General features: G+C 28.9%; 1 protein-coding gene across 2 annotated transcripts; it reads left to right on the forward strand.

The window, feature by feature from the left end:
- The first annotated feature begins 4,879 nt into the window (after positions 1 to 4,879).
- Positions 4,880 to 12,102, forward strand: LOC135136500 (E3 ubiquitin-protein ligase TRAIP-like). Of its 2 annotated transcripts, none has more exons than XM_064065806.1 (8): positions 4,880 to 5,181; positions 10,072 to 10,205; positions 10,254 to 10,469; positions 10,903 to 11,163; positions 11,224 to 11,346; positions 11,401 to 11,572; positions 11,627 to 11,755; positions 11,807 to 12,102. In XM_064065806.1, exons 2-8 carry the CDS (start codon positions 10,093 to 10,095, stop codon positions 12,011 to 12,013), a joined length of 1,221 nt encoding a protein of 406 aa, XP_063921876.1. In that variant the 5' UTR covers positions 4,880 to 5,181; positions 10,072 to 10,092; the 3' UTR covers positions 12,014 to 12,102. The 2 variants fall into 2 exon arrangements, with proteins under 2 accessions (XP_063921876.1, XP_063921877.1); XM_064065807.1 differs by lacking the exon at positions 4,880 to 5,181 and adding an exon at positions 5,194 to 5,256.
- Positions 12,103 to 15,507: the final 3,405 nt, after the last annotated feature.

Here is a 15,507-nt window from a genome sequence, read left to right on the forward strand (position 1 = left end):
ATTCAAAAAATGGTCCAAAAACCGAACAAAGTGATAGGAATAGTATGGAGAATAGGAGAGAGAAAATTTGGACATGTTTATAAGAGAAGAATGATGATGTTTGATAGTTTGATCAAAAGTGTATTTATGTATGGAGCTGAGACTTGGGGATGGAGGGAATGTGAAGAAATAGAGAGAGTGCAAGAAAAACACTTGAAATGGACACTGGAATTGGAAAAGTATACGCCGGGGTATATAGTGAGAGAAGAAACAAAAAGGGAAAAAATGAGAGTGGAAGCGGGTAAAAGGGCGGTTGGATTTGAAGAGAAGTTCAGTAAGAGAGGTGATTGTAAAATATTGCAAGAATGTTGGAAAGACATAAGAAAGGAAGGGGGAAAACATGTTTGGAACGAAAGAGACAAGTATTATGAAGGAAAGGGATATGCATGTGAAGAAATAGAGAGAATGAGAGAAATGGGAAGGAGTATGAAAGAAGAACTGAGTGTAAGAGATGAGGATATAGATAAGCAAGAACGCAGATCGAGAATATCGGAGTCTAGATATAACGCAGAGTATAGAAAAATAGTAAAGGATGAAGTACCAAAGTACACAGAGAGAGAGAGTATAAAGGAGAAAAGCATGATGGCGAGATTTAGGTGTGGAAATGAAGAGAAAGAGAATAATTTCTGGATGGATGAAACTGACAGAATGTGTAGGATATGTTGGAGAGAGAGAGAAACAATAGAGCATATGCTGGAAGGGTGTGAAGGATTGAGAGAATCGGAGGAAAGTAGGGAAGAAGTGCTAAACGAGGATGGAAGAGGACTGGACTGGATGAAAGAAGTACGGAAGAAAAGGGAACTAAGGCAAGGGGTGGGCAAGCAGAAAGAATAGAACAATTATTAATCTTAATAAACACGTATCAGCCTCATCAATACAAACATAGAACAATTATTATTATATAAAACTCGAATATTTAGTTTATTTATTTTTATTGATTTATTTGTATTATGTAGATTAAGTTAGTTTGTACCCCTACTGGGATCTTATTAAGCCTGTAAGGTAAATAATAAATTAATACTACTACTACTACTACTACTACTGTACTCGTGGTTTATGAATCTTCCATGATTTTTATCACAATGTCGAAATCATAATGACTTTCAACCAATACGTTAAAATAAAGATACTATAGACTATTGAAGTACCCGTAAAGACAAGCTTAGATCATATAATAATATTATATGATATAAGGTTACAAGTGAGTTTTCCCAGGGCACAATTTTGTGATGACGTTATAAACATGTTTTTGGGACACGTATCAATTTGAATAGGTGCAGTCTAAAAAAATTGGTCTAAAGAGTTTAGACAGTACTTCCCTCGCTGTCGGAAACTTGACGACTGCATGCCTATTGTGTTTTTTTTCTCATTACATTTTTGCAGTGGGAATTTAAAAAAAAATTGTGATGACGTCATCAACATTTTTGCAAGGACACGTATATCAGTTGGGATAGATGTAGTGTAATACTAAGAATAAAATTATTGTATTCACAAATTTTCGGGAAAATGAATTGGGTCGTTTTGAATATTGATTTCTTATAATCAATAAAATAACGAAACAATTTACTCACGTATACGGCGCCGGTGTGTAATATCTAGAGAGCGGATTTCTGTCGGGCTAGGCAAGGCCAAACTCGGTACGGCTCGTACGGGATGCGAATTCATTGCGGTTGCGGACTGCACTTCGTTTATTTGAGATTAGAATAACGCTGTTTCGTTGCACTCTGCTGTTAATTCCCGTTCTCATTTACTTAGCCGTTTGATTAATAAATCGTTAATTATATTTATGGAATTAGTACTGATTAAATTCAGTGATTATCTATTACCCGCTACTGAGTCCCGGCGATCCAGCGCGTCCCCACCTATAATCGTGACGTAGCCCGACAAAAATCCGCTGTCTAGTAATATGAAAGGCAACTGAAAATCGTTTATGTATAAACATTCTTAATTTAAGATGACAAGCGTAACAGCATACGTGAGAGTCAAACAGAGAAACTGTAAACAAAACGACCATCGGTTTTATTGCTTCGACTTCCGCTTATTATATAAAACATTGGGTTTTATTTTAATTCTTGACGGTGAAATTCACAATTGGTTGATTATAAACATGTCTATTTCACATTCGCGGAACCAAGTGAGCGCATAAAACAAATGCAGGTCTGTAATGTTAAAGTCGATGTAAATAAGCGTGCTACCCTTATGTTTCAACCGAGTTTTTCCTTTAACAAATTTTGTGTCTACCAAATTGGGTTGGTTGGGGTGTAATACTAATAATAAGTGTTGCCTTTAATTTAATCAATAAAATAAATTGACTTCATTAATTTTTTTGAACCACCTCTTAAGAAAATCTAAAAAATATGAATGGAATGATAAATCGCAAGTACAAACTCATCATATTTTTTGCATTTTAGATAGGATTTATTCAGCAAAATTTAAGGGTGACGTCATCAATTTTTTTAGGAGGGATGAACAAATACATTTTGAACAAAAGTTTACCATGCTTATAATAACTTTAAAATATTCCCAAGATTTCAAAGCATTCGGTTTTGTAATTCCTGATTAAATCGATAAAATAAATTCACGCCTTCATTAATTTTTTTGAGTCACCCTGCATATGCAAATCCAAAAATATGAATGGAATGATAAATCACAAGTACAGACTCATCATATTTTGTACATTTTAGATACGATTTATTCGGCAAACTTTTGAGCTGACGTCATCAGTTTTTTGTAGAAGATAATCAAATATATTTTGACTAAAAATTTATTATGCTCTTTGTAACCTTAAAACATCTGCAAGATTTCAAAGCATTCGGTTTTGTAGTTCCTGATTAAATCGATAAAATAAATTCACGTCTTCATTAATTTTTTTGAGTCACCTTGCATATGCAAATCCAAAAATATGAATGGAATGATAAATCACAAGTACAGACTCATCATATTTTGTACATTTTAGATATGATTTATTCGGCAAACTTTCGAGCTGACGTCATCAAGTTTTTGGAGGGGATAAGCAAATATATTTTGACTAAACATTTATTATGCTCTTTATAACCTTAAAATATCTGCAAGATTTCAGAGCATTCGGTTTTGTAGTTCCTGATTAAATCAATAAAATATATTTACGCATTCATTAATTTTTTTGAGTCACCCTGTATATGCAAATCCAAAAAATATGAATGGAGTGATAAATTACAAGTACAGACTCATCATATTTTGTACATTTTAGATATGATTTATTCCACAAACTTTTGAGCTGACCTCATCAAGTTTTTGGAGGAGATAAGCAAATATTTTTTGACTAAAGATTTATGATGCTCTTTATAGCCTTAAAACATCTGCAACATTTCAAAGCATTCTGGTTAGCAGATTAAAAATTAAATTTCAAAATGTTGTTTTATAATTTTGATTTTTTTTCCAAAAATCTGGACGTTTCGGGTGAAAAGACGATTCAGAGTTGTAAACTACATGTGTAGGACTATGTTATTTTATACAATTGAAAACCCATTTACTATGTACAATTTTGAAGTGACGTCATCGCATTAGTGGTGGGGATGCTTAGACAAATTTTGGTTAGCGTTTTACCATCTACATGATAATCTTAATATAAGTACAAAATTTCACAACAATCGGTCGAGTACTTTCGGAGATTATCTGTCTAATAAAAATCCGGGACGGCAGACGGACAGACGGACAGACGGACGGACAGACGGACAGACAGACGGAAATGGGAGACCTATTTCTTCGTCTTCTAGGGGTCATGAAAGATCGAGAAAACGTAAAAGTAGAGAGTCGGCCGACGGACTCGATTACAATACTTCCTTTGCTTACGCTCGGGAAGTAAAACTAATAACAACAGTAGTGTATACTCAAATTTTGGGGAAACATGCTAAATTTCAATGCAAGATTTCGGTTTTGCAGTTTTAAAATTAAATTGCAAAGTGTGCAATACAATTTTAATTTATTTTTCCAAAAATCTGGATGCCAAAGGTAACAACTCAACACGGAACCATAAACTATTACATTGTAGTTCTAGTTACGTTATATGACAATGATTTATTTATTTGTCATTCTAAACGTCATTGACAAATTAATTAATTACTGACGAAAATATCCGTCCATTTTTGTTTATAACACTGCAGCGATTTCAGATTAATAATTCGTAACAACTATTATGCATAAAGTTCCAAAAAACTGTTGCCACGAGGCAATTAAACCTATAGCTTGGCTAATCGGAAAATGGAAAAATATCACTGGAGAAGGCTTCTACCCTACAATAGAACCTTTTACTTATTGTGACGAAATAACGTTTGAAAGTATAGGTCAACCATTGTTAAATTATATGGCACAATCTTGGGATCCTATACAAACCAAACCTCTACACTTGGAAAGAGGTTTTTTACGAATTAAACCTGGAACAAACCAGATTGCTTTTATGGTGGCTCACAACATCGGAGTGACTTCCATAGAAGAAGGAGAAGCTAATGAATGTGAAATGAGATGTCAGTCAACACAAATAAGCAGTATGAGCTTTGTTCGAGATCCTCACGTCTGTTCACTTCAACGGTTAATAAAAATGAATAAGGATGGCAATTTGGAAATAAATCTTTTCATGGAAACTGTTAATACTCCGTTAACTCAACATTTAAAAGCTGAATATAGAAACTGTTGAGGTATAAATTAAACGAAGTCCTTATTTAAAATTGTTTATTTTTTATATAAATATTTTACGAGAATAACATTTTCGTAATGTAGATTTTCCTTATTTCTTGTGGAGGGGTGGGGAACTTGGAGACTGGAGACTGTGCTGGAAACTTCTGAAATTGGTATTCGCGGTTCGCCGAACTTGCACGAACGTGGGATATGCGTCGCATCGTGGAATCGGTATTAAACGTATAAATTTGTGTCTTAAATATGGTCTTAAAAAACAACTCGAAGGACATGTAAAACAAGTATTTGTGGTTTGTGTAAAATAGTTTAATTTATCGTGGCCTAGTGTAATCTACAGACTTGTTTTTTTTTTGTAAAGCAAATTACACCGCAGTTGGGATTGTCACATTGTGACAAGCGTTCGTTAACAACGAACGGTGAGGTTAGGATTCGCACTGCTCCAGTCAATACCATCTCCACTATATTTTCCAGGTAAATAACAATCAAGATTACAATCAGACTCTTTTTGTTTTCATCAAGTTTTTATGGTAAATAACGAATTCAAGTGTAAGTAATAGTACCTATGCACAGTTTGTTAAATATAATTTATTATGAAGTAACCACAAATAAACGAACAATAGTTCGGCTCCTGATAATATAAATTAATATTTTTTTCACGTTCGTTAAAAAAAGTGTAACATTTTTATTAATTTTTCTTTACAAAGGATACGTTTGTTTCATCGCACCAGAAGGGTGAAAAAGGGTGTCATAGCGTTTCTTTTTTTCACGCATTTAAATGAAAAAGTGTGTCGTAGCGTGTCATTTTTAACGGAAGACATTTAAACGCAAAACAGAAGACAGCCGTTGCTATGGCGATTCATCAACACATTTCACATTTGTCCGAAATTAAAATGTATCCAAAGATTTTGGAATTTATCCTTATTTAAGTGTTTTGTATATTATTAGTTTTCTCGGTGTTCGTAATTTAGTGCTCACCTATTGCCGGAAAAATCCAAAGGCCAAGTATTTAAAAGAATACGACTTATTTATGAAATGGAAAAGTGAAAAACAAATCTATACTTTTAGTGAACGAATTGTATTAGCCTACTTTGAAGAAAAGTAAAAACAGTGGAAATCACAACAAAACACATTCAACTGACAATTTTTTGAGTTTTAAACTTTGTTTTTTAATTTTTCGATTTCATGTTTTTTTATTTTTCAGCAAGAACAAATTTATCCAAACTAAAATATTGGAAAATTGTTTGAAACAATGAAGAATACAAAAATTTTAAAATGAAAAATCCAAAAATTTCGAAATGAAAATCGAAAAACTAAAAAATCGAGACACCGAAAAATTGAAAAATTGTAAAAACATAGAAAAATTAAAAATAAAACTGGAAAATCGGTAACTGAAAAATGGGAAAAATGAAAAAATAAAAAATGCCGAAAAATCGAAAAACAAAACAATTTTGCAATTTTTCAATTTGAAAGTTTTCAAGTTCTTGATTTCCAATTTTAATCAAAATAAAATTTTGCAAAATCGAATAACTGCAACACCGAAACATTAAAAAATGCAACAATTAAAACTCGAGAAATTAAAAAATCGACAAAACGCAACAATTCTGCAATTTTTCGATATATTTTTCAAATTCTCGATTTTCATTTTTTAATTGTTCAACAAAAGGATAAATTTATTCAAACCGAAATTTCGAAAAATTTAAAAATCAAAAAATTTTAACATTGAAACGTCTAAAAATTATAAAATTGAAAAATCAAAAAATTTAAGAATTGAGAAGTCGAAGAATTGAAGAAATAAAGAAAAATTGAAAAAACCGAAAAAAATGGGAATCAAAAATTGAAAAATGAAACTTGAAATATCGAAAAATTTTAAAATTGAAAAATGAAAAAATGAGAAATTAAACAAGTGGATAATTGAAAAATCGAAAAATTGTAATATGGAAACCTTAAAACACTGATTAATTAAAAAATCGAGAAACTGAAAAATCGACAAAACTAAGCAATTCTGCAATTATTCGATTCAAATCTTCCAAATTCTCTATATTTAATTTTTCATTTTCTCGACTTTTCATTTTTTAATGGTTTAACAAAGGACTAATTTATTCAAACTGAACTTTTGAAAAATCAACAAAAAGAAACAATTCTGCAATTTTTCGATATAAAATTTTTCAAATTCTCGATTTTTATTTCTTCATTTTCTCGATTTGTCATTTTTTAATAGTTCAACAAAAGGACAAATTTATTCAAACCGAAATTTTGAATTGAATTGAAAAATAAAAAAAATGAGAAATCGAAGAATTGAAAAAATAAGGAAAAGTTGAAAAAACCGAAAAAATAAGACTCAAAAACTGAAAAATGAAACTTGAAATATTGAAAAATTGAGAAATTGAACAATGGGGTAATTGAAAAAACAATCGAAAAATTGTAATATTGAAACCTGAAAACCCTGCTTAATTAAAAATCGAGAAAGCGAAAAATTGGAAAAACGTCAAACAAAAACTTCTATTAATTAAACAATCAAAAATACAAAAAAAAATCAAAATTCAAAAATTTTAAAATGAAAACCAGAAAACTAAAAAATTAAGAAATTGTAAAAAATAAACATGGAAAAATTGAAAAATTCTAACATCGAAAAGACGAAACACTGAAAAACCGGAAAATTTAAAAGTTGAGAAATCGAAGAATTGAAAAAATACAGAAACTGAAAAATCGGAAAATGGAAAAGCCAAAAATTGAATAATAAAAACCCTAATAATTGTATGAAAAAAGTGAAAAATTAAAAATCGGCATATTTAAAAATGAAACAATTACAAAATTGTAAATTTGAAAAAAAAAATAATAAAAAATGGAAAAATTGAAAAATAAAAAAATTGAGAAATCGAAGAATTGAAAAAATAAGGAAAACTTGAAAAAACCGAAAAAATAAAACTGAAAAATGAAACTTAAAATATCGAAAAATTTAAAAATTGATAAATCGAAAAATTGAGAAATTGAACAATGGGATAATTGAAAAACCAATTGAAAAATCGAAAAATTGTAATATTGAAACCTGAAAACCCTGATAATTAAAAATCGAGAAAGCGAAAAATTGAAAAAAAACGAAAAACAAAAGCTTCTATTAATTAAACAATCAAAAATACAAAAAAAAATCAAAATTCAAAAATTTTAAAATGAAAACCAGAAAACTAAAAAATTAAGAAATTGTAAAAAAGAAACATGGAAAAATTGAAAAATTGTAACATCGAAAAGACGAAACACTGAAAAACCGGAAAATTTAAAAGTTGAGAAATCGAAGAATTGAAAAATACAGAAACTGAAAAATCAGAAAATGGAAAAGCCAAAAATTGAATAATAAAAACCCTAATAATTATATGAAAAAAGTGAAAAATTAAAAATCGGCATATTTAAAAATGAAACAATTACAAAATTGTAAATTTGAAAAAAAAAATAATAAAAAATGGAAAAAATGAAGAAATGAAAAATTGAAAATCAAAAAATGAAAACCAAACTGGCAATATCGAAAAATTGAAAAAATTGGCAAACTGAAAATTGGGAAGCGAAAAAACAGTTAGAATATGGAACAACTGAGGAAAAGATAGAAACTGTAAAATCGAAAAATTGTAATACTGAAACCTGAAAACCCTGATTAATTAAAAGTCGAGAAAGTGAAAAATTGAAAAAACGAAAAACAAAAACTTCTATAAATTAAACAATCAAAAATACAAAAAAAAAATAATTTCGAAATCCAAAAATTTTAAATTGAAAACCGGAAAAGTAGAAAAATAACAAATTGTAAAAAAGAAACATGTAAAAATTGTAACATCGAAAAGACGAAACACTGAAAAATCGGGTAATTGAAAAGCCAGGAATTGTACATTTGAAAAAAATCCTAATAATAATGATTTGAAAAAAGTCAAAAACTAAAAATCGGGAAATTTAAAAATGAAACAATTACAAAATTGTAAATTTGAAAAAAATAAATAAGAGGTAAAGTCGAAAATTTGTAACATTGAAACCTGAAAAAGTGGTAACTTAAAAATTGAGAAATTGAAAAATCGAAAAAACGAAAAATTGTAAAAAGATGGAAAATATAAAAATTTTAAATTCGCAAAATTAAAATATCTGCAAATTAAAAAATGGAAACATACAAAAATTTTACTGAAAAATAAAAATCATAATGAAAATCGAAAACTAACAATTAAAAAAAACAAAAATTTAAAAATCTCGAATTGAGAAAATAAAAAATCGAACAAACGAAACCACTTGGAATTACATACTTGAAAGTACTTCATTTTTAATTTTTCATTTTTTAATTTTTGACCAAAAAGACAAAATTATTAAAAGTGAAATTTTAAAAAATCAAAAATCGGAAAATTGTAAAACTGAAAAATTGAAAAATCAAAAAATTAAAAACTGAAAAATCGAAAAAGAAACATTGAAAAACCGAACAATTTAAAAATTGAGAAATCGAAGAACTGCAAAAATAAAGAAGCTTAAAATCGAATAATTAAGAGGTCAACAATGAAAAAACAGAAAAATCGAACAATTGAAAAATTGAAAATCAAAAATAGAAAAACGAAACTTGAAACGCCGAGAAATTTAAAAATTGTAATCTTGAAACTCAAAAATTCGACAACGGAAAATTAGAAAAATTGAAAAAATAGACAATGTAAAATCGAAAAATTGATTAATTAAAAATCGAGAACTAGAAAAATACGGAAAACAAAATACAACAATCGACAAATTGTAAAATTAAAAAATCGAAAACTGCAAAATTGAAAAATATGAAACATTGAAATGTTGAAAAAATAGCGAAAGTAAAAAATCAGATAACGAAAAAACCAACAATTGAAAAATCAAAAAATAAAAATATCTTAAAATGGAAAAGTCGAAAAAACGAGAAACTGTCAAATCTAAAAATTATAACATTGAAAAAGCTGACGAAATAAAAATCGCAAAACTGAGAAATCCTAAAATAGAAAACTAAGAATCTTAAAAACTTAAAAAATAGATGCGAATTAATGTATGCTGTCATTAATGAATGTCAAATGTCATATTCGTAAAACCAATTTGAACTGCGAATTTTCAACGCAGACGTTTACCATTAAAAAAGATGAGCGAAGCCCCAAATTTACCGCACCATTTTCAAACCATCAAAACATTTGTAATGAAAACACTCACTTGAATCATACACACATTATGCTTCTTTACCTTTATTTTAAGTTGTAAGCGTTCATAAAAAAATAAAATTCCCAATCAAGTTTTATCATTTTTCGCAAAAGCTGGATACGCTATACTTACTGTGTTTTATACGTTTATGAATCTTACGATATTTGAATTATTAAGCAGTTGCTTATTTTACAGGCGAAACTAACCCATCCTGAAATGAATCTCACATGTACTATCTGTAGTGATGGAATCGTTGCAAGTTCCGAGATTTATGCAACCCACTGTGGTCATTTATTTCACTATCCGTGTTTAATACAGTGGATTGAAAGGTAACGAACTTCTCTTATGTTTTATTTTCGTATTATAATTTTTTTCAGGTCGAAAACATGTCCCCAGTGTCGTTACAAAACTACAGAAAAAAATATGCATCGCATTTACTTAAATCATACAAACTTAGAATGTAGTGGAGACGACTTTGCAACGTTACAAAGTAAATACGATAATGTTCAGTTTCAATTAATGCTTAAAGAAAAGGATGTTAAAAACCTTTCAGAAAAGTATAATCGAACCAAGCAACAGAATATAACATTAAGGTAATCTAACTTTCTAAATTTTATTTTGTCTGTGACTCTAGTTTCTAGTATAATCGTTATAACAGTTATAAATTCTAGTGCAGGGTGATAGATGAACTTGAACATTTATACATAGAAGAGTTTTATTTACGATTTAGAAAAAATAAAATCTTTGAACACTCATATACATACAAACCCTGTGTTCGTATTGTGTTCGTACACATTCGTGAATGCACGGAGAAGCGTTTGACTGAGTCAGTAGCGTAACTAACCGTTCAACGTTGAATTTTCTTGGACATAATCTCCGAAACTACCGGATTAATTGTTGTTAAATTTTGTGTCTTAGGAATATCGTGTGACGTAATCTCCAAATTTTACAATAATAAATGTAATTTAAATTGACTTGCAAAACCGATTCTACAGCCTTGCTTTAAACGATTTTTTTTTTTTGTAGGGAGACGATTAGCGAGTTAGAAGGTAAAACAAGATCATACGATTCTGTGATCCACAATTTAAAAGATCAAATATCATTTCTTAAGTGTAAAGCTAAAGAACGGGATAAAGTAATGGATGAACTAACAAAATTTAAAACAAAATTAAAACAAATGGAAAACATTGAACTAGCGGTAAACGGTTCAAGAGAAGAAGTGACTGAAATGTTGAAAAATGAAAACGATGTGGATTCATTGGTTATTTTAGTAGCAACATTAAAAAAGTTAGTACGTAACAAATTCATTATTGGTGAGTGTCTGTACCCTTATTTTTAATTTTTTAGAGCCTTACTTGATGTGGAAAAAAAGAAAATTAACATGGAACACAAGTTCAAACAATTGCAAACGGACATAACAAAATATCGCAAGGAAATTACTTTTCTGGAAACAAAGAATAAAGAATTACAGTAAAAAACTTTTGTGTTGTTGAGACGTAAAATTTGGATTACAATGTTTTGCAGAAAGAGGGTTGATGTAACAGATTCACTGTCTGTGAGAGAAATAAATTCACCTCGGGTAATTACAAATAAGTTGGAGGAAGTTCATCCAGAGGTCGGGTCGGCTAAGAGAAAAACGTCATTTGAAAATCAAGGTGGGCAGAATACTTCATTGGTGGGAATGCTGCATTCTGAGGTACCATATGCTAATTACTACGTATTGTAAGAAATTATACAAACATTTTTCCAGAAAGAAAAAACTGTTAAAACTGTGGGAGTAAATTCTCCTTATTTGAATATTAAAAAAGGCTGTAGTAGTTTAGATTTTCCTTTGCAGAAGACAGGCTGTAACGTCAAGACATTATCTCGTGATAAACAGGTAAGAAGACAAATTATAATGCAATCACTTGCATTAAAACTGCATTTTTAGGTATCAATATTTAAAAAACCAAAATCCAACATCAGTACAATTGCATCATCAAGATCTGAGATTATGATGTACAACGGATTAGGAGGACAATCAAAAGAAGATGTATATCCAGCCCCAAATTCGGAATTAAAGTACAGGAATACAGGAATTAAAAGAAATAGCATTGATGTAGGGGCGTCGTCTTCTAAGTTTAGAAAAGTGAATTAAGTTATCACATTAATGAAATCATTCTAAATGTGTGACTAATATAACACTGATTTGTAAAGAATGTTACAGTTAATAAATTATACGTACGACTTCGCGAATTATACTGTCAACAGGTTTGAATTTTCACGTGGTTGTAAAGGAAGGTTGATTTTTTCTTTGATAACAAATGCATAGTATTTTGTAATGAAGTATGGAATTTCAGTGATATCTATGTCAAAACATGGATATTAAATATATTGTTTTATAACCCTTAGGCAACAGTGAATTGCCCCACATTTATGTCTGCAGCAGTGGGAAGGAGAAACTCGTCGCCTGAGAACTTGTTTGATCTACAGACCAAAGCGCGCTCAGGCCAGTGTCGACTCTAAACGTTCAGAAGCGATTTGGTTGGTTTGAACTATAATTTCTGCGGGAAATAGTTGTTTGGTCGGATTTTATAATGACTAATAAGTGAATATTTTTGGCACATATTTAGATGATTTTACGTATTTTGTTTAACTAAGAATTAATTCTTTATTTGTGTTTTATACTAGCAAAACGTCTTAAACTAACAATATTGTTGAAATCGTAATAACCCAATGGATTTTTTCGGGAAAATGTTTTGGAAACACTGTGTTCTATTTTGTATGAATTTTTAAATGTTTTTAGTGACAATTTTTGTGGTTGTTTTCGATACAAAAATCGAAACCTTAAAAAATCGTAAAACCGAAACTTGAAAAATCGAAATATCGAAGAACTAAAAATCGAAAAATGAAACATCAGAAAATCGAAAAAATATAAAATTCAAAAATCTAAAATTTAAAAACCGAATAACGAAAAATCCCAAATTTAAAAAGTCGAAACATCGAAAAACTGGAAAGCCGAAAAATTGAAAGATTGAGAAATATTAAAAAATTAAAATATCAAAAGATCTAAAAATCTAAAATTTAAAAATCCAAAAATTGAAAAATCGAAAAAGTAAAAAGGTAAAAACAGCGAAAAATCCAGAAGTCAAAAATAGAAAAGCCGAAGAATTGAAATATTGAAAAATCCTAAAACTGAAATATCTATAAACTGATAAATGAAAAAATCTAAAAAGTGAAGTCGAAAAATAGAAACCTTAAAAAATCGAAAAATTGAAAAATCAAAAACCTGAAAACTCAAAAAAATTAAAGAACTGAAAAACAGGAAAATCGAAACACTCGGAAGGTCAAGAAATGGGAAAATCGAAACATCGATTAATTGAAAAATCGGAAAATTGAGAGTTTATAAATGTCGAATTTGAAAAATAAAAAAATTGAAAATTTGACAAAGTGACAATTGAAAAACAGAAAATCTAAAACCGGGAAGTCGAAAAATCAACAAGATTAAGAAATATTGAAAAATTAAAATATCAAAAGATTGAAAAATCTAAAATTAAAGAAAAAAAAATTAAGAAATCGAAACATCTGAAAAATTCGAAAACTTTGAAAAATTGAAATATTGAAGAACTGAAAATCGAAAAATGAAACATCAGAAAATCGAAAAAATGTAAAATTTAAAAATCTAAAATTTAAAAACCGAATAACGAAAAATCGAGAAATCGAAACTCCCAAGTTTAAAAAATCGGATAGCTGAAAAATCGAAACATCGAAAAATTGGAAAATCGAAAAATCAAAATATCACGAAATCGTGGAGTCGAAAAGTCGAACAATTAAGAAACCGAAATAGGCCAAAATCGAAAAATCGAAAAGTTAAAAATTGAACAATTTATAAATTGAGAAATTTACAGTCAAAATATCGAAAAATCCAAATCCCGATAAATCGAGAAATCAAAAAACTTAAAATTTCGAAAAATTGAAAAATTGAGAGATTGAAAGATCAAAAGAACGAGAAATCGAAAAGTGATGAAGTCGAAAATTCAAAAAATTGAGAAATCGACAAACAAAAAGTTAAAAGTTGAAAAATTGGAAAAACGGAAAAATTGAAAACTGGAAAAACTGGTAAATCGAAAACCTGAACAATTAAATCTCGATAAATCGGGAATGTAAAATTAACGAATCGAAAAATTGAAAAACAGAACATCTAAAACCAGGAAGTCAAAAAATCGAAAGATTAAGAAATATTGAAAAATTAAAATATAAAAAGATTGAAAAATCTAAAATTTAAAAATCCAAAAATTGAAAAATCGAAAAAGTGAAAAGGTAGAAACATCGAAAAATCCAGAAGTCAAAAATAGAAAAGCCGAAGAATTGAAATATTGAAAAATCCTAAAACTGAAATAACTAAAAACTTAAAAATCGAAAAATCAAGAAAGTGAAGTCGAAAAATAGAAACCTTAAAAAATTGAAAAATCAAAAACCCGAAAAAATAAAAAAATTAAAGAATTGAAGAACAGGAAAATCGAAACACTCGAAGGTCAAGAAATGGGAAAATCAAAACATCGATTAATTGAAAAATCGAAAAATTGAGAGTTTATAAAAGTCGAATTTGAAAAACAGAAAAGCTAAAACCGAGAAGTCGAAAAATCAAAAGATTAAGAAATCGGAACATCTGAAAAATTCGAAAACTTTGAAAAATTGACATATCGAAGAACTGAAAATCGAAAAAATATAAAATTCAAAAATCTAAAATTTAAAAACCGAATAACGAAAAATCGAGAAAACGAAACTCACAATTTTAAAAAATCGGATAACTGAAAAATCGAAACATCGAAAAACGGGAAAATCGACATCCGAGAAATCGAAAAATCAAAAGATCACGAAATCGTGGAGTCGAAAAGTCGAACAATTAAGAAACCGAAATAGGCCAAAATCGAAAAATTGAACAATTTATAAACTGAGAAATGGACAGTCGAAAAATCCAAATCTCGATAAATCGAGAAATCAAAAAACTTAAAATTTCGAAAAATTAAAAGATTGAAAGATCAAAAGAACGAGAAATTGAAAAGTGATGAAGTCGAAAAATAGAGAAATTGACAAACAAAAAGTTAAAAGTTGAAAAATTGGAAAAACGGAAAAATCAAAAAACCAAAAAATGGAAAACTGGGAAACCGAAATAGGACAAAATAAAAAATTGAAAAACTGATAAATCGAAAACCTGAACAATTAAATCTTGATAAATCGGGAATGGAAAATTAACCAATCGAAAAATTGAAAAACCAGGAAGTCGAAAAATCGGAAGATTAAGAAATATTGAAAAATTAAAATATCAAAAGATTGAAAAATCTAAAATTTAAAAATCCAAAAATTGAAAAATCGAAATAGTAAAAAGGTAGACACATCGAAAAACCCAGAAGTCAAAAATAGAAAAGCCGAAGAATTGAAATATTGAAAAATCCTAAAACTGAAATATCTAGAAACTGATAAATCTAAAAATCAAAAAAGTGAAGTGGAAAAATAGAAACCTTAAAAAATCGAAAAATTGAAAAATCAAAAAAATTAAAGAATTGAAAAACAGGAAAATCGAAACACTCGAAGGTCAAGAAATGGGAAAATCAAAACATCGATTAATTGAAAAATCGAAAAATTGAGAGT

Source organism: Zophobas morio, unplaced genomic scaffold (assembly GCF_036711695.1).
Source record: "Zophobas morio isolate AGI-343-1 ecotype UQ-CSIRO unplaced genomic scaffold, CSIRO_AGI_Zmor_V1 ptg000026l, whole genome shotgun sequence".
NCBI lineage: Eukaryota > Metazoa > Arthropoda > Insecta > Coleoptera > Tenebrionidae > Zophobas > Zophobas morio.